The 25,058-nt window shown below is 49.4% G+C and overlaps 11 protein-coding genes across 11 annotated transcripts; 8 read left to right on the forward strand and 3 right to left on the reverse strand.

The window, feature by feature from the left end:
• Nucleotides 1-28: 28 nt before the first annotated feature.
• On the reverse strand, nt 29-4,798 carry GL50803_004657 (uncharacterized protein; the record flags this gene model as incomplete). The annotated part of the gene is made up of 1 exon (XM_001706455.2): nt 29-4,798. One exon carries the CDS (start codon nt 4,796-4,798, stop codon nt 29-31), a length of 4,770 nt encoding a protein of 1,589 aa, XP_001706507.2.
• A 143-nt stretch (nt 4,799-4,941) lies between these two features.
• On the forward strand, nt 4,942-7,098 carry GL50803_0017333 (Kinesin-2; the record flags this gene model as incomplete). The annotated part of the gene is made up of 1 exon (XM_001706452.1): nt 4,942-7,098. The coding sequence occupies one exon, from the start codon at nt 4,942-4,944 to the stop codon at nt 7,096-7,098; it is 2,157 nt and encodes a 718-aa protein (XP_001706504.1).
• Nucleotides 7,099-7,151: 53 nt separating this feature from the next.
• Nucleotides 7,152-8,207, reverse strand: GL50803_004653 (Serpin 1; the record flags this gene model as incomplete). Its single annotated transcript, XM_001706451.1, has 1 exon — nt 7,152-8,207. One exon carries the CDS (start codon nt 8,205-8,207, stop codon nt 7,152-7,154), a length of 1,056 nt encoding a protein of 351 aa, XP_001706503.1.
• A 230-nt stretch (nt 8,208-8,437) lies between these two features.
• On the forward strand, nt 8,438-8,914 carry GL50803_004652 (Ribosomal protein S16; the record flags this gene model as incomplete). Its single annotated transcript, XM_001706450.1, has 1 exon — nt 8,438-8,914. One exon carries the CDS (start codon nt 8,438-8,440, stop codon nt 8,912-8,914), a length of 477 nt encoding a protein of 158 aa, XP_001706502.1.
• A 51-nt stretch (nt 8,915-8,965) lies between these two features.
• GL50803_0017332 (uncharacterized protein) lies at nt 8,966-13,915 on the reverse strand (the record flags this gene model as incomplete). The annotated part of the gene is made up of 1 exon (XM_001706447.2): nt 8,966-13,915. One exon carries the CDS (start codon nt 13,913-13,915, stop codon nt 8,966-8,968), a length of 4,950 nt encoding a protein of 1,649 aa, XP_001706499.2.
• A 29-nt stretch (nt 13,916-13,944) lies between these two features.
• Nucleotides 13,945-14,466, forward strand: GL50803_0015139 (uncharacterized protein; the record flags this gene model as incomplete). Its single annotated transcript, XM_001706446.1, has 1 exon — nt 13,945-14,466. The coding sequence occupies one exon, from the start codon at nt 13,945-13,947 to the stop codon at nt 14,464-14,466; it is 522 nt and encodes a 173-aa protein (XP_001706498.1).
• A 39-nt stretch (nt 14,467-14,505) lies between these two features.
• Nucleotides 14,506-18,318, forward strand: GL50803_00103205 (uncharacterized protein; the record flags this gene model as incomplete). The annotated part of the gene is made up of 1 exon (XM_038045613.1): nt 14,506-18,318. One exon carries the CDS (start codon nt 14,506-14,508, stop codon nt 18,316-18,318), a length of 3,813 nt encoding a protein of 1,270 aa, XP_037901592.1.
• A 121-nt stretch (nt 18,319-18,439) lies between these two features.
• GL50803_0010181 (uncharacterized protein) lies at nt 18,440-20,716 on the forward strand (the record flags this gene model as incomplete). Its single annotated transcript, XM_001706444.1, has 1 exon — nt 18,440-20,716. The coding sequence occupies one exon, from the start codon at nt 18,440-18,442 to the stop codon at nt 20,714-20,716; it is 2,277 nt and encodes a 758-aa protein (XP_001706496.1).
• Nucleotides 20,717-20,736: 20 nt separating this feature from the next.
• GL50803_0010182 (uncharacterized protein) lies at nt 20,737-21,231 on the forward strand (the record flags this gene model as incomplete). Its single annotated transcript, XM_001706443.1, has 1 exon — nt 20,737-21,231. The coding sequence occupies one exon, from the start codon at nt 20,737-20,739 to the stop codon at nt 21,229-21,231; it is 495 nt and encodes a 164-aa protein (XP_001706495.1).
• Nucleotides 21,232-21,350: 119 nt separating this feature from the next.
• On the forward strand, nt 21,351-24,296 carry GL50803_00103175 (uncharacterized protein; the record flags this gene model as incomplete). The annotated part of the gene is made up of 1 exon (XM_001706442.1): nt 21,351-24,296. One exon carries the CDS (start codon nt 21,351-21,353, stop codon nt 24,294-24,296), a length of 2,946 nt encoding a protein of 981 aa, XP_001706494.1.
• A 46-nt stretch (nt 24,297-24,342) lies between these two features.
• Nucleotides 24,343-25,035, forward strand: GL50803_0087261 (uncharacterized protein; the record flags this gene model as incomplete). The annotated part of the gene is made up of 1 exon (XM_001706440.1): nt 24,343-25,035. One exon carries the CDS (start codon nt 24,343-24,345, stop codon nt 25,033-25,035), a length of 693 nt encoding a protein of 230 aa, XP_001706492.1.
• Nucleotides 25,036-25,058: the final 23 nt, after the last annotated feature.

The following is a 25,058-nucleotide window of genomic DNA, read 5'->3' on the forward strand; positions in this document are numbered from 1 at the left end:
AACAAAGTGCATTTACAGAACCATAGCCCTAGCGCTCAGAAATCAGAGGCTTCACCATCTCTACGGCAGCAGTGAGGTCCCTTACAAAGGATTGGGCGGTCCGGTCGTCTAGTAGATCAAGATGGGCGAAGAGCAAGTTGTCCCCTGTTGCTACGAATGCACGTAGAAAATATAGATACACCTGACATAGGTTCCTCTCTATCTTGTAAACGTCTGATATCTCAATGCGAAGAACTATGTATTGTCGCGCATATATTCCAAGATAAAATCCGGAGTTGTTATTTCGGAGCACTGAAAACAGCGTTGTTTCACTGCTTATCCTAGAGGAATCTATGTTGAGGCACTTCAATGTATACATAAATCGCTGAATAGGCGAATGAACCGGAACGGAGAAAGCTAATTTGTTGCTGCGAAGTTTTCTGCACAGTTGTGGCGAGCTGTCATTCAGATGTGCGCCATCATTGATTTGATGATACAAGCACGCCTGCTCCTTGTTCAGATTGCGGAAGGCTGGTGGAAGAGATTGCTCGGTCCCGTGAGTACCTGCACCGGATGACGATGTATGTTTAGCGCTGGTGGGAGCAGACAAGTGGGTGGCGCGGATAGTGTGCTGACCGTTGACAACATGCGTTTGGGCTCCACCCCTCGTTGGCGTTAGCTGTGACTTGGTTTGATGCGCCCCCTGTCCTGGAGTTGTAATGGTCTCACCCCTCATCCGGGTCTTATTAGTAACAGAATGAACATAGTGATTAAGCTTTTGTTTCAAAGAGGCGGTGGGTCTCAAGGTCGCAGTGACAGGCGTCTCACCTTCAGTACTCATAAGAACGTTAGCGTCAGCGTCAGCACCAACAGCTATACACTTATCTGTACTAGGCACTCTAAATTGGGTTTTCTTGAGATAGGACTCGATAAAGCAGTCCATGAATTTCGATGTAAGCAGATTTTCCAGCTGAATTTGGGGGGTGATATCAAACGGCGGTACCGTTTGAGTTTCCGTCACGAAAGTAAGTGCCACAGATGAGGTTGATGGTCTAGACTGCTCGTCCGATGCGCACACCGCTGATGGATCCGGGGTAACGCCGGGGTTTTGCTCGCTATTCTGACGCGGCCCATGGGCGGTGATTAAACGATCAGTCGTTGGTGACTCAATATGGGCTATTATTGGGTCATTGAGTACTTCGGTAATAGCAATGGCAAGCTCAGTCGTGTCAGAAGCACGGGGGGCTTCACAATCTATTTGTGACGAGGTGGGTCGTGACACGTGGGAGGACATTGATAGCATAGGATTCAAGCTACGCTTGGAGCTGGCAGAGCTTATACCGATGGACTTTCGCATACTTTGGGCACTGAAAACGCTGCTGGGTCCATCGACAGTGGAGTAGGTTTCGCAGCCGTCTAGAGTATTAGGAAGGTAGATATCATGCACCAGCACATGATCAGACTCTAAGGATTGGCCGACACACTCGGCATCCACAAAAGCTTCTCCAGCGTCATCCAAGTCATCCAGGCAGATCAGAGGCGCAACACTGCTACTGGAAAGAAGATGTATATCTTGCTGCTCTGTGCAGTCATTAAGAAGAGGCCCAAGATCCTCAATCAAGCATGGTTCCACCGTGGCTTTGGATACAGGCACACTTTCATCACACAACTCTTCCTGCATTGCAGGCAGGTGCTTAGAGGTGGCACAACTGGAGTCTGAACAGGCGGAACCAGGCGTATTAGGAGCTGGAAGAGTTAAGCATAGTGTTTGAACCGCTGGTAGATCAGCACTGCTAGTCTCATAGTTCAAGCTATCTAGTTTCTTATGATTAGCAAAGTATTGTGGATCCGGAAAGTCCCTAAGCGTGGTTTTTTCTGAAGATGCCAATGTGTTTGATAGAATCAAAGATTGCTGAGATTGAACGTGCGTTCCTACCTGGCTAGGCTGAGAGATATAATTCAACGGCAAGTCCGTGGCGTTAGATGACGAAAGAGAGGCTTTTAGAGCTCTTTGATCCGACTCTAAATCTTCATCTGGTTCTATATGCACGCTTCCATCAACAGAAATACGAATAAAATCCAGACCGTAGAGACGATAGATATGTCCATTAGCATCTATAAAAGCACGAGTAAGATCTGCTGGAAAGGTGGCTCTATCCCCGAGTAACCTTGATGGAAGCTCAGAGAGGGCAAGAAGATGATTCTCGCGGATATGCTTTTGGATTCTAATCGGAAACCGTGCAACATAGCGATCCTGTGCTTCTTTGGCCTCTTCGTCTAAGTCTTGAGCAGAGAGAACGGGGGCAGTATTTTCAGCATAAGAGGATGACACACCACGAGGTTCCACAAGTAGCCCATCAGCTAGTTGCTTGTCTGTCGCAGCCAAAGTAGACAGATTCACCGATTGTAACTGTAATGAATTGATTTTGCCCGAGCCGGATTGCGGAAGCAACCCAACCCGGGCTAGCCTAAAATCCTCATTAGATAGTGTATCTTGTGAATGAGTGACGTGCTCTATTCGAGCCTGACTTTGCTCAGCAGTGTCTGCACTAAGCTGGAGAGTGTCTGGGTGTGGTGAATTAGTGCCACCATTTTGCGTAACTGAAGTATGGGCTTCTGGTTTAGATGAAAGGTTTTTCAGGACGATCCCGGATAAGTCGTACTCTTGAGTGCTAGTGCTAGACCTGTCATCAGGCTCATTAAGACGAGAGTTACCTAGCTGAGGAAGATTGGGGCTGGAGGATGTTTGCTTGGCAGCATGCGAAACAGATGGGCCCGGCAGAGGAGGAGGCAGCATTAGTGAAGGGCCATCGTCTTCAGACTCTGAGTACTTAATACACAGCTCTTGCTTGGGACCACTCTTGTCTTTCTGGATGTTGACCGTAGGGTTGGAGGTCTCAGCTGGTGGCAGAACATGCTCTGAAGTATGCTCAACATTGACAGCAGGAGAAGGAAGGAAACAAATGCGGTACTTCGCCTTGATCTGGTCTGGTGTTATGGTACTACATACCTCATCTTCACTATCGGTAATAACCTCGTGGTGGTTGTGGAAGCTGCGCTGGATGCACTCGTCACTCAGTCGATGAGCAGACGGGGACATGCTGCATGGATGTGGCAGGGACGATTTGTGGCGCATGGTATCATCGTGAATGCGATGGACTTGGATATGTAATGCACCTGGAGGGGAAGAAGAGCTCTTATGCTGAGAAGAATGCCGCGCCTGTGCCATCTGAGAATCCTCTGAGCTTTCCTTGTCCTCAACCTGTGTTAGGGCAGGTAACTTCTGGGATTCTGAAGGATCAGATGTTAAGTCTACATCATTACTAAGAAGTTTCTGCACACGATATTCCAGTTGTTCATCTGCGCTCGCAGGCAAGATAGACTGAGAAGACTGACAAGCTCTCAACTCAGTATCACTTAGAGGAGCGTAGTCGGTTAGTTCAGTTCGGTCTATAACCTCTTGCTTAGGTTCTACTACCTCATGTGTATAGACAGTAGCAGATGACTTGTAAGATCTCGCTTCAAGTAGCTTGTCATGCTCTTCGTCAGAATATATTGGATGCGTTGCAGAGATAGGGTCGGCATTCCGTATTCTGTGGGTTTTTGCTTCACGGTAATGAGTAGGAGACCCAGGTCCTTGGCTAGTTACACTCCGTGATGGTTCTGGAAGCTCAGAAAGTACCATCATCAGATGCTCTGCTTCATGTGGAAGAAGCTTGGGCAAAGTATCATCATACTCTCCACCTGTTACCGTTTGAATGTCAGTAGGACACAACATAATCGATGCAGAATCCTTTTTACCATGAGCGTCCACACTATTAGGATCGGGCCTCTTAGGTTCATCGTGACGGATATCGCTATCATTTGACAAAGTATCAAAGTCTAGGCCCGGATCAGTTGATTTGGCAAATGCTAAAAGTCCGTCTTGTGGATCTATGCAGGAGCCACAGATTGCGTCACGCCACACTAGATCTAGCGACTGCGGGAGCGCGGGATCCATGGAGCGTGATGCAAAGAGAATCTGCTTGAGCTTCTTGAACAGAAGTGTGGAAACACAACCACGGAACTTGTCAAAAATCAGATATACTTGTATTAGGCGTAGGTCGAAATATGGCTCTTCGTCTTTGATAGAAAGCCACGCTAAGGGAGAGAAGAACAGCGGAACGCCGAGAGCTGCGAGCAAGTGCTGCATCTTAGTGTGATTACGGGTCATGTGCTGAAGTGTTGTAGGAAACTTATAGAAGTTTGTTAAGAAATCCACACAAGGCACACCACTCTCACTCAAAAATCGGTGGATACCGGCCACAAATATAGAAAAGCTAATACATGATGTGGAAAGGCTGAGCTTGACGAGAGAAGCTGGCAAGCTGGTGTGTCTGCTGAATCCCGTCAGCTGATAGACTGGTTCGGACCGCAGGGTGTATAATGCATTCAGGTAGTTCGCCATCTTGATAATATAACCTTCTGCCTGACGGATACGCTTGCGGTATATGCACCGCAGTACCTGGTAAATAAGATTTGCAGCGACCCCCTCCTTAGTTGCAGAATAGAGAACCTTTGGGGCAGGAAGCAAGGTTGGGGAGATACCCGAGGTGGCGATGAAGGCTAGCATGACCTCGTGGTTGGAAAGAATATTGGCCCTCGTGTGTGACCTATGATAGAGTCTATTGTGGATTGATGAAACGTCTACGCCCAAGCGCTTCATTAGGTGGTACAAAAACGTGCCATCGTGATTTATTAGCTCTAGTAGACTTTTTATGGGTACCTCATCAACCAGTTCGGCCTCACAAAGGAAACTAACAACCAGTTTATAGAGCATCTTTTTGAAAAGTGGCATCTCTTTAAACTGGTAGGTACCTCACGATAAAACACGCGCATTTTCATAATGCTGCCCTCAGGTGCTCAGAAGAACTGGCCAGGAATTTAGAGCTAAGAAAATAAATTCTGTCCTCACAGTCTTCTATGTCGAGCGACAACATCAAGGTTATCGTGCGTTGCCGGCCTCTCAACGCCCGAGAGACACGGGAGAATGCGCTCAACATTATTCGCATGGACGAGGCGTCTGCTCAGGTCATCGTTGATCCTCCTGAGCAGGAGAAGTCAGCAACCCAGGCGAAAAAGGTTCCTCGTACATTCACATTTGATGCGGTTTATGATCAAACATCATGCAACTATGGAATCTTTCAAGCGAGTTTCAAGCCTCTCATCGATGCCGTTCTCGAAGGATTTAATAGCACTATTTTTGCGTACGGACAGACAGGTGCCGGAAAGACTTGGACGATGGGAGGTAACAAGGAGGAGCCGGGCGCCATACCAAACTCTTTCAAGCACCTTTTCGACGCGATCAATTCCAGTAGTAGCAACCAAAACTTCCTGGTCATTGGCAGCTACTTGGAGCTCTACAACGAAGAGATACGTGATTTGATTAAGAATAACACCAAGCTACCACTCAAAGAAGACAAGACACGGGGAATTTATGTTGACGGGCTCTCTATGCACCGTGTGACAACTGCAGCAGAGCTTTCGGCACTGATGGACAAGGGCTTTGCAAATAGGCATGTTGCAGCCACTCAAATGAACGACACTAGCTCCCGATCACATAGCATCTTTATGGTCAGAATAGAATGTTCAGAAGTGATTGAAAACAAGGAGGTCATTCGCGTAGGAAAATTAAATCTAGTGGACCTTGCAGGGTCTGAGCGTCAGAGTAAGACGGGCGCAACTGGGGAAACGCTTGTAGAGGGCGCAAAGATCAACTTGAGCTTGAGCGCTCTGGGGCTGGTTATTTCAAAGTTAGTTGAGGGAGCCACGCACATACCATACCGCGACTCAAAGCTTACTAGGCTGCTCCAAGATTCCCTGGGTGGGAATAGTAAGACGTTGATGTGTGCCAATATAAGTCCGGCCTCAACCAACTACGACGAGACAATGTCAACCCTCCGCTACGCTGATCGTGCCAAGCAGATCAAGAACAAGCCACGGATCAATGAAGACCCGAAGGATGCGCAGATTCGCCAGCTAAGAGACCACATTGCTCGGCTCGAAGCCCAGCTCGCCGAGGCACAAGCAAATGGTGCAAAGCCGATGGATGTGCTGAGGATTGGCAAGAGCCTTATGAAAGCAATTAATGGAGACGAGCTAAACCTGGATGGAACCTTCCAAGGAACAGCTGGGGCCAAACTCAGTGAAGCACGTGACGGTGACTCAGAGGGGGAATCAACCGAGGAGGAGATAGTCTTCGTGGAAGACGAAGCATCACGGAAAGCTGCCGATGAACTCGAAGCTAAGCGGCGCGCTCTAGCAGAGGCCAAGCAGAAACGGGAAAGCGAGTTGGAGCAAAAGGAGGCACTAAACAAAGAAGCAATCGTGACCCTAACAGATCTGAAGTCGCAGTTGTCAGCAATCAAGAACAGCGTCTTTGTGGTGAAGCAGCTGGAGATAAAGGATAAGGTTCTTGGTAAAGCACAGCAAAAGCTCACCACCCGTCAGGAGAAGCACAATGCCCTTCAGCAGGCCCTTCAGAATAAGCAAACCGAGCACCAAACAAAGACAGCCGAGATTTTAAGTGCCGTTGAGAAATTGGAGAGGCTCAAGGCAGACATTTCTAAGACCGAGGCAGAGATAAACGAGGTCAATCAAGAGATAGATGATATCACAGAACAGCATGCACTCAGCATTGAGGAGGAGAGGAGAGAGCTCAAGGAAGTGGATAAGCGGTCCGCTCTTCTTGATGCAATAATTCAGACATTCATTCCCCAATGCGAGGTCGCAAAGGCAGAAGCTCTTGCAGAGTACGACGAGGAAACAATGAAGTGGGCAATATCTCCGGAGAAAGTCGATAGGGAGCATCAGATGCTGCTCAAGCGTGTCCGCCACATGCAGATCCTCTATCCCAGTGGAAGCACTAAGCCTGTATTCTTTGGGAAAGGTAAGGATACCCGGGCACTTGTGAACTTCTCGCAGCTGTCAGGCAATATCCTTGAGTTGGAGCCAGAGCTGCCGGAAAGGATGACAGTTGGAGAGGAGATGGACGGATACCAGAGCTACGGCATGAATGAGGATGAGATGCATGATACACAGCTACAAATGTTCTACTCTCAAATAGACACCTATGAATAGCAGCGAACAGAACAGGGTGGAATGGCTCAAGCTAAAGGTAATTTATTCTAGATTTAAAGAAGAGCCGTCAGGAAAAGAGGCATTCCATCGCGCTCAAGCATGAACCAAAATGGGCGGTCGCAGATAACATGGTAGATCTCAGGGGGAGGGGCCATCATGGCGCAGCGGAGCATCCTAACTGCAGTAACTGCGGCTGCCGTTGTCCCCTCTTCGTCTACCTCGATAACGGCCTTCTGAATTACCTTAGTGACAGACATCGGCGCTCCCAGGGACCCGTTGCAGTCACACACCCCAAACATGCTCTTTGCACCTCGCAGAACAAGGTGATCCTTAAGGTCGTGTGAGGACTCTAGCCTGAATTTTGGCAATTTGAGAACAACCTCCTTGGTCAAGAAGCCGTCCGTGGGAAAGAAGTTGTCGTACCTCAGGGCCGCCTTCAGAGATGCTTTACCGGTCTCTTTAGGAAGCACAATAATGGCAGAGACGTTACTATCGTTGTAATTAAGTTTAACCATCTGTGCACTGTCACTAGATGCATACTGAAGCTTTGCCTTTAAGTACATGAGCTCGCGATCCTGCGTACGACCATCTAGTGACGTAAATGGAAGCATCTTAGTGTCATCCTTGGAGAACTTCAATGCCCAGTTGGCCTTAAAGTATATAGCGGAGATCAAGATGGCGTCTGTATCTTTTACATCATCGACGATAGAGTTGATGAGCCCCTTTGTCTGAGCAGAGCACCAGTTGTTGACCTGAGCTGCACTCTTTAGCGGTTCTATTGTAATATCAAAATAGCGCTTGGCAAGGGCGACAAATTCGACAGTGGGAGAGACTGATTTGGCGTAGATGTTGGCTGCCAAAGCGAGAGCAGAGTCCTCGCGGAGCAATGACGCTATCTGAGAAACCGCTGGCGGGGAGGCTTCCTTCTCGGAAAGCTGCATTGCCGTGAGGAGGTCGTCGTGAACAGACCCTGTCACTGCAGCTAGAAAGATGAAAAGCGTGTGGAAGAGGGACCACGATGAGTAGACGACTCCCTTGCTCTGCAGCCTCTCTTCAGTGAAGTAGGCGACGTAGTCGGAGAACAGCGCTTGGGGCAAAGCAGTGGCCATAATCTTTTAAATAAAGGGTTTATCGCAGGTGTGTTCGGAAGACGTCTACAGCGGCGCCCCACAGCACAGACTGCCCGGGTCTTGGACCTGGCTTGAACCTAGCACCGCTTGGTCTTCGATCGGTCCTTTTTGACCGTTCTAGATGCGCCACTTTATCTGAAATGGCGAATAGATAAGAAGGAGGATTTTATTTTAATTCCACTTCCGGTCCCATAAAAAGCGGCTCCCCGATGGCGAAGGGCAACAGAAGAGACTTACTGGAAAGGAACGACATAGAGGTGAGGGAGAGGGACAAGTACACCGTCCACACCCTCGGCAAGAAGAAGAATTCCGTGGCGGTGGCGTTCGTAAAGGCGGGGAAGGGCGACATCCTCGTCAACAACGTCCCGCTTGCTCTTGTGAGGCCAGAGATCCTTCGCACAAAGGTCTCGGAGCCCATCATGATCCTCGGCGAGAGCCTCTTCAAGGGACTCGACATGAATATTAAAGTCGCTGGAGGGGGGCACGTGTCCCAGATCTATGCAGTCCGCCAAGCAATCTCCAGGGGCGTCCTTGCGTCTGTCAAGGACGAGGCAGCCCGTTCAGAACTCCGCGCCAAGCTTGTGAGCTACGACCGCCAGCTTGTGGTCTCCGATCCCCGCAGGTGTGAGGCAAAGAAGTTTGGTGGCCGTGGTGCTCGTGCCCGTCGCCAGAAGTCGTACCGTTAAGCGGGCTTCGTCCTAAGTAAACATACTGCATCCAATTCACACGCTGTCATCTCACCACTGACCCTGGCCCTCCTGGCCGTTGTTGTAGTAGGAGGCTTGGGTGTCGTAGCCATATGACTGGCCGTACCCATTATTGTGATCACCATAAGCGCTGCTTCCATAGTCCTGCCCATGCTGATACTGATCAGTTTGATATCCTTGGTAATATCCTTGCTGATACGGATCATTATTCCCTGAATTGTCATAATGAGTACCATAGTTACCCTGGTCATGCTGCTCAGGCGGTGAGACCTCCGCAGGGCCAACGTCGTAGACCGGTAGCGAAGATGTATCAGCTGCGGGCTCTTTAGGCTTGTCTGCCTCCTCCTTGGCTGCCGGATCATTGAAGGCCGGCTTAAACATGGGCTTGCCAAAGCCAAACCCTGTCTGGACGCCGCCCACAACCTTCAGGTTATACCCCCCAGCCACTGCACCCGTTGCAGCCGGATTGAATTTGCGTGCATTCTCATTGCTCATGATTGCTATCTTGCGGGTTGGCTTCTTCGCTGTCTCGCCCCAATCGTCGTCGTCGTCTCCTGCTACGAGCTGCCTCTTGGCTCCTGCCGGTTTCACCGCTGTCTTATTGGGCGACGATCCCTCTGGTGCTGAGGTTGGAGTCACCTCAGGAGACGTTGGAGCCTCTGTCGTAGCAGCGCTAGTGTCGTCCTGCTTGGGATTCGTGGTGTCCCCGCCAGCCTGCCTTGCCGCTTCTTGGGCCTCCTCTGCGTCCTGAGCCTCTTCTTCTGATTCATTTGATTCTTCTTCGTACTCCTCGACCTCATCGTTAACTTGCTCTGCCTGGCCCACATCGAAGGGAAGAGGCTGCCCGTCAGGGCCAATCATCTCCTTCTTCTTCTTGATCTTTTTAACCTTGACGTGCATTCCGTCCACGTCAAACATGAAGCAACCTATGTTGCAGGCAGACATGAGTGGAACGGTTTGAGCAGAAGGCGTGCCAAGAAGCTTGTGGGCAGGGTTGATGAAAGGCCCGTCACCAACGTCAGCGAGGCTCCCGGCGCTAATGCGGTCATCTGCCACAGGGCGAGCGGCAATCCCAACCTTCACGCGATTCTTGCCCAGCTCGCTCTGAATTCTCAGGTGTACCAAAACAGACAAGGCATCGGGTTGATATTGCCTGAAGAGCTTCTTGGGGTACACAGACTCGTTGCTAGCGTAGTCCAATGACCGAATTGGCCTGGCTACATGTTGGAATAGGGAATTCACGCTCGTGTGACTAGCAGAGTTGAGGAGGTCCATCTCACAAATTCGATAGAGATCGTACGGAGACGGGCGGATAATGGAGTTTTCAATTGCCGTGAAAGAGTCTCCTCCCAGCTTAATGACAAGCGGATCTGGCTTAATCCCCTTTGGATTAGCGACACCTACAAGCATTCCTGTAGACGGATCTATGCCAAATACGTGGAACAGGGCCGTATTGATGCCAATTATTTTCGCATCGGGCCCCCTAGCTCCTGCAGGAATAAACGGCGTGTCCAGCGCCCCAGACACCGCAGATCCTAGTGACTTATCTGTGTTGGAATATCGTTGCCCATCGACATTATCAATAAACCTAATGGCTGCAGCTGGAGAGAGATGCATATCCTTTACAATCGAATTGCGGACCTTCTCAAGGTACTGCAGTATAGACTGAACAGATATGTTGCATGCGAGGAGCGTCAGACAGAGCTCGCAGTAAGCGTTTCTTTCCTCGAAGAGACAAATCAGAGAGCCGATAAGGAGGAAAGAGATCTCTCCATTCTCAGTGTATACCCCTATGTTCTTGGTGAGCGAAGTCTGTATAGACGGAGATAGTCCCATAGCCGAGGACGAGCGAACGAGGTCAAACAAGTCAGCATTCATGGTCCCACCAGAATTGAAGAAGGTCTTGTTAGCTGAGAGGAAGTAGACCACTAACAGCATGAGGTGCTTATTAGCATAGCTAAGCTTAACAAGGTTGCTGAAGAGGTTGAAGAGAATCTGGCCGCGAGACTGCGCAGACAGGAGCAGGTTATTTGTGTGGTATGTAAAGAGGTATGGCAAGGCCAGAAGGAACGGTGCAAGCATCTGTTTAGCGATACAAACAGAGAATATCTTCATAAGCGTCTTCTCGTGCTTCTCGTGGTGCTCAAAGAACTCCTTCGAACGGGCCAAATCGGCATATCTCTTTAGGAAGAGAATAAGAAAGTCTGCCAGGTTCGGAATATTCATCTTCGACGCTCCGCCCATAGTTTCTGACAGTTGAATAAAGGTGAGAGTGAACACCTCCGGGTTGATATCACACGATGGCTGCAGCATGTGCATGAGCTTATTACAATAATAACACGCCTTGAACGGCAGTAAGGGGTAAAGCTCGCTCTGATTCAGCATATCAGTAGAAGCTCCTGCTCCCAAGGCGCCAATCTGCAGCTTGAACGCCTGAATCTCGTGCTCGCCGGCTTTTGTTCTTTTCCCGAAAAGCGAAAGATAAGGGCCGTGGACCGGGATTGCTATGTACTGGAGCAGCGTGTTCTTGGGGGTAATCAAGTACACGTTTTTGTTGGTGACAACAATGTGGTTGGAGGCCTGCACGTCAACAACCAACTCACGGTACTTCCTGGCCATGTCCTCGTCGGACGCAAAAGTTGTTTGGATGATTCTATTCTTAGAAAAGTCGCTACTAAACGCCAGAACACCCTGCTGAACATGGACGTGGAGCCATTCGATGTACTGCTGATAGACCACGCAGATCCCGTTGCTTACGAGCAGATCAACAGAGTTATCGGAGACTATCCTCATCAGATAGTTGGACGAGCTCAGGTAGTGGGTACTAAGAGATTGCTTTACCAGATTAACTGCACATCCGGTAAGGGTAACCGCTGCAAGATGAATCGCCTTGGACGAAGCTATCACAAGTTGCGCCATTGTGGACGTGATAGCAACAATTTTGCAGACGTAGTAATCAGTTGTTATGTCCCTGGTGACCACACCGTCGTTGATGACCTCTGTCTTTGTGATAGGTGCGACCGGAGCAGGAGTAGACGGCGTCGGAGCGGCAGCCGGGGCAGAAGCAGCGCCAGGTATGAGCGGGGCTACACCCTTTGTCGCTGCCGCGGGTCCTAATGCAGGGTTCAACACCGCAGAAGACGGACCAGAAGATCCCGGTTGAAGAGTGCCTGTGCCTGGCTGCTTTGTCATGAAGGCCCCAGTGCCACCGCCGAGGCCAGGGCCCTGGAAACTGAATCCGGCGCCTCCGGCTGGTTTTCCCATGCTAAACCCCGGGCGGGGGCCCATTCCCATTCCCATGCCCACTCCGGTGACTGCAGGCTGCGCCGGAGACCCACCAGCTACCGCTGCCGCGTCAGCGATCACTTGTTGATGTGTTGGAGGAGGACCCCGAGCAGACATGTGACCTGAAGATTGTTGTTGGACTGAAACCACGCCATCCCCCTTTCCGATAGAGTTAGCTGGAACGTCGACAACCTGGATCTGGAGCGGAGCGGACACGCCTACCGTCACGTCGAGACAATAGCCACATATCCCCTTTTCCGAGGCGGTAAGGAAGAAGCAGCGGGTCTCTACCCTGCCAAAGCTGACAATGGAGTCGTACTCAAACCCAGACTCATCAAGATCAAGAGGCCACACCTTAAACAGCGCGCCTGTATTCTTGTCAACATCTATGACAAAATACGACCAATCTTCTTTGATCAGAAGCCGAGCCAATATGCCATGCCCATCGTAAGCAACCTTGACGTCATAAAGATCCGAAAATAAGAGGTTTTTGTTACATTGCTGGGCGATGATCTTAATGATCCCTTCTCGGCTCGGATAAGAAGTCACATCGATCACTTGGGCACTTGGAAGCTCAATGGCAGGAACCTTACAGTCTCTATAAGTTGCGTCGAAGAGGAACCCATTTATGAGGACGATTCCATTTGGCTGCTGGAGCTTCGCGGGTATAACCTCATCACCAGAAGAAGACGGATTAAAATATGTCAGCTCAATGTCTGGGGAAGATCCAAAATCGAACATGGCAGAGGTTGAAAGATGGTACATGAAGGTGTGATGCGCAGGGGTATTTGCAGAATGAGAAGTCTTAACGAAGACAGGAGTACGCATCCCATAGATGTACTGTGCTACCTCGCCATTAATGTCGCAAAACGATATCCCGTGTGGTGTCGCAAGCATAAATCGCTGAGCATACATGTTGTATCCAATAACTCTGGCCCCTGCCAAGCTAGGTGACGTGTTGAGCACCCTCTTCATATTGAAGGGCGGGTTGTACACTTCCTTGCTGCACTGAGCCGTTAGTGAATAAAGGCCCTTATCGTCAGAGAAAATAAAATGGTTGTCGTACGGGCAATATGAGATAAGGCAGTATTCGGACTCCTTGATCTTTAAGGTTTTGGAGTTAGTGACACGTTCGTCCTTCTGGGAAATTGGCCACACTATAATATGTCGAGCGTTCTTCACTCGAGCTATAGCCACAAGTCTCTCTGAAGAAGAGGTCATAGAGAGGACGCCATCGCTCGCACGCTCGTCTGGAAACTTGTACTTAATTACGAAGGGGATGGCCGAGCCAGGCCGAATGCGAATCTCACGGATTGACTTTGAAACCTTTGTGTTGAAAAAGACAGACCCCACAGAAGCCGGATCAACCTTTGCTATCAAGATGAACATCGGAGGCCCGTCCTCAAAGGCAGCAGGGACGGATGCGATGAGGCGGCCAGTATGAGACTCGTAGACGCTAATGACCCCGTCAGTGGTAATGCTAAAGAGAGAGTCTCCCAAGAACTGGAGATGCATGACTTGGTTACCGGTGGTAGGGTATGCAAAGAGACGCTTGTTAGACAGAAGAGAAAATGCAAAAAGCCGTGAACCCGACGAGTAGGCAACAAGGTCCTTATCCACGTGAGCGGTGAGAAGGGCGCTCGCGTCCGGTTTAAAGCCCAAGTTGAGTTCGACCTGGGAGAACAGCACCGACATTTTTTGAAAACCTTTGACCATAAAAGAGCATGCATCCCGCACACATGTGGGAGGACAAGGCGTACGTTGATCAGGCGTCAAAGATGTACGAAGAATCTGCAAAGCCGCAAACACATCCCACCTATTACGGGATTCCTGAGTATGGCTCCTCGGTGGAGCACGTTGGCGGGCTATCCACTGTCGAGACCATGCAGTCTAGAGCTCTGCGCTCATTACCGGCCCCTACTTATCATCCCCCGGGATACTCCGGGGTACCTCCGCTCTTGAAGCAGCCCTTTCCTTGGGGGGACGTCAATGAACGCCTCGTGGCGATAGAGCTGGGTATGCACGGGGGAGACGAAGGCTATGTGGCCTCACTGGTAAACGAATTCAAACCATGGTTTCTGGCTCTCCGTAAGAGGTGCCCCGTGAAAGATCTCACCCGTTTAACCGAGCTCGATACGCGCCTCATGGCCATTGAAGAGTGGCTTGGAAAGTACACAAACCCCGGTGCGTTTGGGTATTCGGCCCCGCACTACGTGAAAATGATGTCCACCTCGGTGAGTAAATGACCGATTACCAAAAAAAGGGTCGGATTGAAAGAGCCGCCTATGATTGGGTTCGCTTCTAGGCAGGAGAGGAGTATTGTTCTGGGGGACCAGCATCTCTACTGGACCATCATACGTAATCCAGGTTTCCTTTCCCCCCTTGATCATGCCATTCAGTCGGCAGACATCCTCCGTTTACTTAAGACCCAAGGCTTTCTGCAAGCTTTAGAAACAGAGCAGGATAGTGTAATAGCATTTCTTACTACGAGGCATAGCATTCATATGATCCTAAGCACACTGCTTCAGGACATTCAGCCGCCACTAAGGGCTATTACAAAGCTGTCAGAGGCATGCCCTAGGTCTAAATATACGGAAGCTGATATCATTGCCATAGATAATCTACTTCAGACTGCGCGGTTTGGCACCAAGTTTTACGACGTCCTTCTGCGTTCTGAGGAGCTCCCCAAGTTCTTTAGCCGTTGGGTAGAAAGCGATATGTGCCTAATTCCCCGTCAATCTGAGCGATTTGCATCCTTTATTAAGTATATCGTCTGGCACGAAAGCCGTCGCATGCAATTCATTGAAGTCCTTTCTTCCGCCTTGTCCAAGCCGCAGTGGGACAGCCTTCTTATGTGCACTTGTAACCACCATGTGGTAGACTCTCTCACTGCAATCTTCCAAATCTGCATGCCTCTTGGCGATACCGATACTGATAAGACCCTTGCAGCTCGGGCTTATGCAGTCATAGGGCCCCACTTTCAACTCAATGATGTTCTAGTGTGCGAGCTTGCTCGCTGCATAGAACGCGGGAGTGTTGGCTACCTTGAGTCGATGAGATTCGAGAGCCTCTGCGCGTTCATTTCCGAAATGATACCCTACAATCATCCCCTACTGCAGTCCAGCTTTTATAGCTGTATCTGTACCCTGGCTCAGTTTCTTTTTCGAGATAGCCTGGTGATAACAGAGTCCAACGAGTACGTTCATGCCACTCTAAACGCGATTGGAACGACAGTTGTTTCAGCGATGAGCTTTCTTATGCGGTCTACACACAGCTACTTACGGAAGCCTGAGGTGATCGCTGAAGTCCAAAGCCTACTCTGTCAATACAGCAATTCCCAAGAGTTGTATACTTCGAAAAGAAGCAATAGAACTCCGCAGCTGAACGATAAAAAGTATCATGCAGTAGATTACCGAGCTGCCACCAGTTCCTTTTCGGTGAATTCTACGATAATGGATAGCTCTGATTTGGAGCGATGTTTACGGTCTAGTGTTGAACCTTCCAAGAAGGTGTCTAGATTAACAAGTCCATTTGTTAGGCGTTTACAGAACAAGGTGCATAGTGGTGCTGATTCTAGAGAGAGCTCAGCATCCCTGTGCCTCACCCTCACACGGTTGCAGCCAGCTGTTCTCGACCAACTTCAAGCAATGATACCGCACGCATCTGTGCTCTCTATGCTTTGGGATCTTTTTTCTGATAAAAATGAGCAGCTTGTCGAGTATTGCTACGCTAATTATGTCAAATATATCTTGCACTTTTATGAAGACGACGAGAACCATATAGGACGGATCCGTCAAAGCCTAGAGTCTACCCTTTCTACAACAGGCTTTTCAAGCAGTGAGAAGAGCGTGTCGGACTACGAGTCTAAACTAAGTTATCAGTCAGCAGATTGTACCTATGAGAAAAGTGAGTCTTCTAGGTCAGCTGCTGCTACGTACCATCCTGTTATAGGCAGACCTGTCAACCGTGTATTAACAGCGTCGTCTGCGGTCAGTGATATCGGTCAACCTTTTGTAGATGCAGGTGCAACAGCAATTCACACGGCAGAGCCTGTCATTGATCATAGAGACCAGTCCTATCTCTGTGCTAGCCCACCGATCTCACACTCCCGGTCTCTCTCATATGCAGGGAAAGGCAAATTTAAGGGTCTCCGTCGGCCAGAGAAAGACGGCTTCTCGCTTTCAAATAATAGCTTCACCAACATATACAGACTCAGCAACCAATGCGAGCAGTCATCCTTCGATCAGGTCTTCCCCTCAGATGAAGATTCAAACCGGCGACAAAGATCCGCCACTAGATCAAAACCGATCAAGCCCAAGAAGCTTTTATCACGATACAACCCTTTTATAAAGGCTCACAGAACTGACTATCTCCGTGGCCTACAGGAAGAGCTAAACCAGACTTGCCAACTCTTTCTCAACAAGACTCCGGAGCCCCTTCAGCTCTCTCTTATCATCCGTCTCAACTACCTAGCACGCATCTTATCCATTGTAGCAGATGTGCGTTGCTTGCAATACTTTACTTCTTCAGATAGGGAGCCGATTTCCGCATTCAACAACTCGGTACGGCAGCCGGATGAGTCTATAGGCTATATGGCCAACTACTCGGCTGAGCTCCCGCCGACGGCAGAGTGTGGTTGTGGAGGACCATCAGAAGTCTTATTGAGAGATCTCTTTGACTTCTACGATAGTTATCAAATGCCATATAGTCCTTTAGAGTTGTCTGCTCAACTTCTCAAGATAAAGCACCTCTTCCCATTGATTGACTGTCTCGGGCCAGTATACAGAAACTCCCATATGGTGAACTTATTAGCCAATCGCTTTCGGTATTGCGCGCTGGACCTTAGCACATTCTATCCAGAGCTGCTTGGGATCCTGTTCCCTCTTACCGTTGAGAGATATGATAGCTTTACGGCAGCAATTGCCATGTCCTCTTCTCCTGAACTAAGACGCTCTACCTTCTGTGCCCATCTCTTGAGCAGCGTCAGAGCCATGTTGCGAAAGGCAGCAGGAATCACCGATGAGGATCTATACAAGAGCCGCTTTGTACAGCTCCAAACCTTTGCGACCACGTTGAATATTGCACCAGAGCCTGCTACCGATTTCCCGATAACTCCTGTGGCCCCTACCAAACACCTCCGAGGGTTCACTGACTCTCAGCTTGGAAGGGGGGCAAAAAGAGCTTCTGGAGAGGTCCGCTCAATGGTGCAGTCAACTCTGCAAATGGATAGGAAACCATCGCGGTCTATCTTAGGCATGTGCGGAAGGTCTGATCGATACCAGAACAGTAGCATAGACTTTACCCAGTCTGAACTAATTTCCGTAAGCAGCCCCACACAACAGCACCGTACAGGAAAGCGAGAAATGGGCCTGCCGTCTAATAATGTAGAGGATTCTTCCCTCAACTTCGCCACCAATTCTATTGCAGAGTGGGAGAACGTCAAGTCTCCCAGCTCATCTGCTCGCAAGAAGAAGTCCATGAAGTTCGGGCTTTCATTGGATCTTCCATCCGATCCTAATCCGCCGAGAGAGGTAGTGGTCCCATGGACTGTCAAAGAACTCTTTGATATCATACGCGATAGCAAAGTATCTACCGATGCTATCGATCGGAGGTGCCTTGACATATGTATGAAGCGGAAGGATGTTCAGCTACTTAACAAGCTCTACTTAAATACTGCCTGCAAGCAACGAAACTTTGCAGATGATCATGGCAACTTCATGTCTGCTATGCTTTCGTACAATCGCCCCGATAGCGCAGAAGATGAACAGCAAAGCATCTTCACGGAGTCCTTCATCTTGGAAGTTCGTGAAAAGAGACAGAGGAGCCGAGAGCCCAAAACACAATTACCGACCACAGCCCAGCAAATTAAAGCCCAAAGGGAGATCGACCTCGACACGCTCTTATCCGATTCTGTAATTAGAATTGGAACCAACTCTACAGACAATCCTCAGAAGCTATCAGTCACAGGAAGCACACTGCGGCTAACAACCCAGGAGAAGAGCGGCGAAGACCCACCTGTTTGCGTGCGGCGTCTAACACATAACGATGATAGCGACTACCTTAATATGTTCAAGGATATTTGTGACGAGCAGGCCTAGTGCTGTCTCAGACACGTAGAGTAAATCGATATACAAATAAATCTAGGCATTCAAACATTCCTTAAAATTTGCCCACTGACTAAGAAAAAACACAAGAAAATACAAGTCATAGGGAGGCCATATGATACCATCCCTAGAGGACGGGCGTGTCTGTGATAACAGCTGTATAGGTTCTCAGCGAGTATTCTGGTCTATTCTTAGTGGGTTCAGCCTGCCCAAGGGAGTCTTTGATTTCATTGACGAGGGGGATCTGATTCGGCTTATTACACATCAACACTTTCTTTCGGAGGTACAAGCGCGCAACCCTTCAGTGATGGCCTTTCTAAAGGACAAAACTACGCTAGTTCGTCTTCCTCGCATTCTCTTTGGTCCATCGCCCCTCGACTTCGCTTTGCCTCTCGAGACAAAAGCTATTTTAGTCCGTGACCAGGATTTTCTGCAGAAAAAAGAGGCTGAGCACAAAGGTTTCCGCACAGAAGTGGCTGCTATAATAGTTCAGCTCTTTTCGGCATTTGAGCATACGACAGACTTTATAGAATGCTATATGACTAAAGAGATGCTTCCACATCTTGTGTACATAGGGTACATGAGCTTACAGCAGGAGCGTCGCGATAAGGTGATCGAACAGCAAATGTTACTCACCAATTTTGCCAGTCTTCTCAAGTCAATATTCCAGAAGGACGACAGATATAAGATGTTTTTCACTTTGCTGCCTGGGATAGAGAGCGGCTATCTCCTCACAAAGTTAATATACTTTGCTCCTTGGCCTGCCATAGAAGATATTCTAGTCTTTATGTCCATTCGCCGCCTGAAGAATCCCCAATACGAGCACGATCTTGTCAGATTTTTAGACAAGTGGAATCCACTCTCAGTATTCGCTAGTCTCCTCACGGGTCAACGGGAGTCTTACATGCCGTCATCTTACTTGGATGGCTGTAAAAACTACTTTACTCAGTTCATCTCTCAACACACCGGCCCTCTTGCCACGGCAGTGATACTTTCTTCTAGTGTGAAGCTGATCGCCAAGTACATAGGGATGGCACTTAGAGGAGACCAACTGGAGCGGCTAACTGAGGTGTGGCTCTGTGTTGTTGGCCAGTGCCTAATCAAGATACAGAGGCTTCTGATGTTTTATAGCCAGGACATCCTGGACAAAGTCCGCAATGACACTGTCGACCTATCTTTGCCGTTTGACGACATAACCTGCATAGAGGACCCAACTACACATATTCCTATATCTCGTCAGCTTCTCAAGTGGGTCCTGGAGCGCCCACCATCGCCAGCCCCTGAGCTCCAGCCCTTGCTGGTAGGAACACATGGAGAACAGCTCCTCCATTCAGTCACAGAAGAGGCGAAAAGCGTCTTAGCATATATCGATGTGGCAGAAGAATTCGTTCAGCTTATTCCCATATATGCACAACGACTGGCCGATCTTGCCCAAGAAACCCCAGATGAGTCGCAGGGACGCTTTTCGCTGCTCCTAGAATATGCTCGGTTCTTTGCCCGGATAGTTTCCATCCCTGCAAGCATGAAGGCGCACATTTACGACATGCTTAAGGGCTGCGGACCGACTTCAGAGTTTAATGGGACCGGAACTGGGGTCTCTAACGAGATCTACCTGTCTCTGGATGGCTCTCAATATGCCGATCTTCCAGAAACAGCCTTAGCGTCTGTAGGGGGGACCTCTGAGGTAGAACTGAAAGCCACGTCGTTCTTGGCTGGCCGAGTGCGCTTACCTTACTCCCCGATTAATATTATAGAGGTAATTGACAATACTGGGATCCCTGCTACTCTCCTAAGCCTACTCACCACGTATAGAGGTGGGCAGTGTGCGCACTCATCCACCCTAGGATTCTATGTATTCCGAGTACTTAAAGTTATCCTAGCATATAGCAGATTTAATAGCAGCTTAGTGACGCGTGTCTTTTCCACACACGGGATGGAGGATCTAATTTTCAGCCTTTGCAAGACTGACTTGACACCAGAACAGAAGTCGTTGCTTCCATTTGTCCGCGATTTTGTCTTGACAGCATTTAGGCTTGCTGCTGGAATACCCGATATGCACCTTTACACTCATAAAAAGAGAAACGTGTCCCTTCGTGGTGACTCCACGTCTGGCCAAGGCCGGGCATTCGTCCCCGAAACCGTTGCGCAGATCGAAGAAATGATTTATAACATGGATGAGGCCAATATGAATCTATTAATGTACCTACAAGAGTCACCAATAATCAAGACCTTCAATGATATCCACTGCGCTCCACTGGCTGCGCGGAAAACTGTGTTTTCGGACAGCAGCGATGTCTCCTCCTCGAGAGGTGTCGACGGAAGTGGAAAAAAGCGGTGTCTAGCTGACCAAAGCGCCATCGACTCCTTGACGGCGAGTATTCAATCTTGGTAGCCCTTGTAAACAGAAAATAAATGGCTCTCTCAATGAGAAATGACGTCTCTAGCAGAATCTTGGATATTAGCAGACGCTCCATTGCAATAGGGGTGACAACGGCAGGGGCGTCGCTGGCATCGCGCCTCGTCTCCTCGTTATTTCATCCCAGGCGGGCCAAAAAGGCGACAGACACACCTTTTAAAAGTGCGGTCACTGCCGGTGCAACAGCCGCTTTATCAAATCAGCTGTCGGAGTGTACAACCATGGCGCTAAATGGGGCGACCCAGAGCCATGGGGTCCTCAACAACATGGCAGCCGCCGCCGTCAGTGCAGCAGTGCTATCTCAGCTTACTCACCAGCAATCGCTTCGCAGGGTTGCGCTTGCCCCTGTACACGTGGGTTTATCCTCTATGCTCTTTACCGAAGAACCCCTGCACTCCCGTCTTCCCTTGCAAATAAACAAGAGGTACTTTGGGCTCAGACAGTTTCTACTCGATCCACCCATAAGGAAGTCGGATGGTCAGCAGCCTTAGTAAGGAATGCTTCTAGCATCAGCGCTGACTTTGTCTTCCAGGGACGCCTGAACATACGTCCAGTTTTGCATGGCAAAAAGTTTCAGGCTTTGAATTAGTACTTCTTTTCTGCGCCACTGATGAACGCACCAGGGGCAGCAGAGCTAGAATTTCCTTCTGATGTCTCTGATCCAACACTTGACATCGGGGTTAGTGGACCAGAACTATTCGAACACTTTGTCCAGAATTATGACATGCGCTCTCTTCTCCTCAATCAACGATTTCTTGCATCAGCTCGAATCCAGGTAACTTATGTCACGGAGCTCCTTGTCCAGCCAGCAATACTTCGACTTCTCCTAGAGATTGCCTTCGTCGTCCCATGTGACGATGACTATATTCACCACTTTCTCTTTACTGAATGCTTTACTGGTAACGGGTCTGCAACAGATTTTGAATCATCCAAAGCAGTTATCCAAGACATCCAGAAGCCTGTCCTCTCTCAACTAGATTACTATGTTCAAATACCAAAGCAGGAGCGGCTTGATATGCTTGATGCAGCAATTGACCTTCTCGACATTTGTCTACGGGATGAAAGGGCCGTTGCTGTCATAAAGGAGGACCGTCTACTCCAACGATACCCATTTACCGTGGTCTCACGGCGCAATTGCTTCCCAATGCTACGTTCCCTGAGAAATGCTTCTTCAACTAACAGGGTCCCCTTTCACATCTGCAGAGCGTTTTCCAAGCTTATTCGCAGTCTGTGCGCACAGCAGGCCTCGGCTATACTACTTCTGGACGTGTTACAAGAATCGATCCCCAAGACAGATCTATCTGACGCAGCTGATGGCTGGAATTACTTGACTGCATGGCTCTCCAATGCAGATCATCCCGACGTCATGGGGTCGTTGATTTCCTTTGTAGTTGACAGTCAACATCTTCTCTCTGTTGATAACAAGCAGCGATTGACGAACCTACTGACAGAGCTGAGCTTCGCTACCTCTCTTTGCAGACTGTTGGTGACCAACAATCCTGATGACGTGCCCGCGGATGCGGGGCAGATGGTCTCTGAGGTTCTTAGTGCCATTCTTTCAGCAACCACTTGCGATGAGCTTCGACTGGAGGCTATTAAATGCCTGCCGAGCCTGGCTGAGCATGTCTTTGTCACCGAGCACCGAGGCATTGACGTCTGGCGGATGAAGTATACAGGGAGAACATTAGTCATTGGTGTTCGCGCAATAATATACATCACCCGTTCACTCTACGAAAGCACCTATGGGAAGCCTCCGTCTGTAGCATCCAAGGAGCTCAAGCAAATTAGTTACCTACGGTCTATCTTTCAGAAAGTACTTGGAGTGATAAAGGGTGTGGGTCACCGACTGCGCATGTTAATTAAGGAAGGCATAGAGTTAGAGCGGCGAGGAAGAGATGATCTGTCTGCACAGCCAACCGATTCCACTGGCTCACAAAGTGCCGGCCCCACTAATACCTTGGCCCTAACCGTTTTAGAATCATTGGCAGAACTCCAGAATACTCTGTCTCGATCTATTGTTACAGAGCACAACGAAAACGCCGTGCATTTGAAAGGAACTATTCCTTCTCCTGATCGTTCTCGTCCTTTTCAACAACGGGTTGAGCTGATTTCGGGGCAAGACAAACATATGGGCCAGTTCTCTCTTGTGCAGTATGCAATACTAGAAACACTGGCTAGATTGTTGCTTCTATCTGCAGATATCCGAGACTTTCTTTGCGTGTCCAAAGGCACTGGTCCTTTTCTCTCAGTAAGCAGTGGAACATTTGGTGCAGACAACTCCTTTGCTGACTCTGGGTCGGCTGGTTCATTTCAAGCCAGCTTTCCCTACTCTGCGATTGTTGGGGTTGGAGGCACAGAGACGGTGGATCTCAAGAAGACGTTTTGCTTTGGTGGCGGTGGTCATTACCCCATTTCTCCTATGCATATCGCCGAGTGCTACGCGAAGAGCGGAATCCCAGATGCAGTTTTGCTGACAATGATAGCTTACCCGAACTGCTCTATTTGCCATTTTCTTGGGACGCGTATTCTCATCCCAATGCTAGAGTACAACGGACATGCTCCACATGTCATCCACTCTATTATTTCTGAGACATGTCTCTTAAGGTTCCTCGACCTCTATGTGGGCCAAAACATGAACGACCTGGCTACCAGCTTTACGCTTTCCACAACAAGCATTGGAGTGTTCCTCGTATCCATGGCTGCAAACATTGTAAGATTGGCAGGGGGTGTTCCAGATAGTCGCTGGAAAAATCGGAAACTTGATCATCTTCCAAGCCTAAGACTGTCATCAGCACAAGTCTCCTCTATCCACCAATCCCCTGTGCCCTTAACTCTTGATGAACTAACATGCAGCCTCAGAACCTCTTCGACGGCCACAAACACAATCTTTCATAAAATATCCAACAGTCCACGGTTTAGGGCCTTTTCTGAAAAAGTGTTGCGTACGAATTTGTGGGCTCGTTTCTCTTTTACTGAGTCTGCTGATGAATTTGAAGCCATGCTCCGCCTGTCTCCCTGCTCAGAACCTCCTCCATCTCCTATCAAGCTATCTCTGCATGAAAACCGTCATATCCCGAGACTAGATGACGGAAAAAAATCTAAAGGACAAGCCGTTCCAATAATTCCGCAAACCCTAATTCCTCAGAAAGCTCAGAGCTGTGCTGCAAGAAAGTACAATGAGGAAGGACACGACAGCGTAGCGTATAAAGGGCACTATATCAGTGGCTCATTTCTACCAACCCTCGATAAAAGAAAGAGAATCATGCCCCTTGCCGGGAGAAAAGACTCTGACAGCAACCGATTGACGCGGATAGCATCATATGGATTTCTTCCTTCTGACGTCCACAAGGTGGAAAATGCAAACACTGGCTCCTCGTGGTCTATTCCAGTGGGTATGCAGAGGATTCAAAGAAAACCTGTGCAAGGTCTCCCCGTCCTACGGCCACATGAATACGGGAGAAGTGGAGTCATGATCACAGTGGCACCCTCGACTCAGCAAGGGTGCCCTCTTATGTCTATCAGGACACTTAGGAACACAAGGTCTAGCAACCACTAGGTCGGGCGGACATCCGTTTTAAAAGGTCCAAAAAAATCGCCTGTAGATGAGTTATCCGTACGGTCAACCAGCTTCTCAGCCGTCTCTGTATGGTGCACCCCAGGGATATGGCGCGCCAGCTCAATCCTACGGAGCTCCACAGCAACCCCAGCAGCCGGGCTATGGGGCTTCTGCTCCAGGCTATGGCGCACCTGTTCAGAGCTATGGGGCTCCTGCCCAGCAGCCCTACGGTGCACCGCAGCAACAGCAATATGGTGGCCAGCAACCCCAAGCACAGATGGGCTACGGTCAACCATCTCCGTATGGTGCCTCCCAAAGCTCTTACGGTGGCGGAGTGGGACAGGGCCAACAGTCCTACGGAATGCCCCAGGCTGGTGCGCCTTCCTACGGAGGCATGGTGCAGCCCGGCATGCCTTCAGGGGGTTACGGTCAGCCACAAATGGGGTACGGTGCTCCTCAGCAGCCCATGTATGGCGGGGGCGCGATGCCTGGCTTCGGGGGTAGCTTCTCTGGGCCCATGCCCTTCATGCCCCAATCCTACCCGGGTATGCCCGTCGTAGGGCAATATAAGCCTGTTACCGGGGGAGGAATTCCGTTCATGGGTAAGACGGAGTCGAAAGAGGCCGGAAACGAGCCCGAGTCGACAAGCAAAGATCTCGCCAATCCATCGGAGCCCGCAGCTCCGGCGATAGTATCCTCTGGTGCACCTGCAGAACAGCCCGCACCCTCCACCCAGTAAATCCAGCGTTACGTCAAGTCGTT

Source organism: Giardia intestinalis, chromosome 1, assembly GCF_000002435.2.
Source record: "Giardia intestinalis strain WB C6 chromosome 1, whole genome shotgun sequence".
Taxonomy (NCBI): Eukaryota; Fornicata; order Diplomonadida; family Hexamitidae; genus Giardia; species Giardia duodenalis.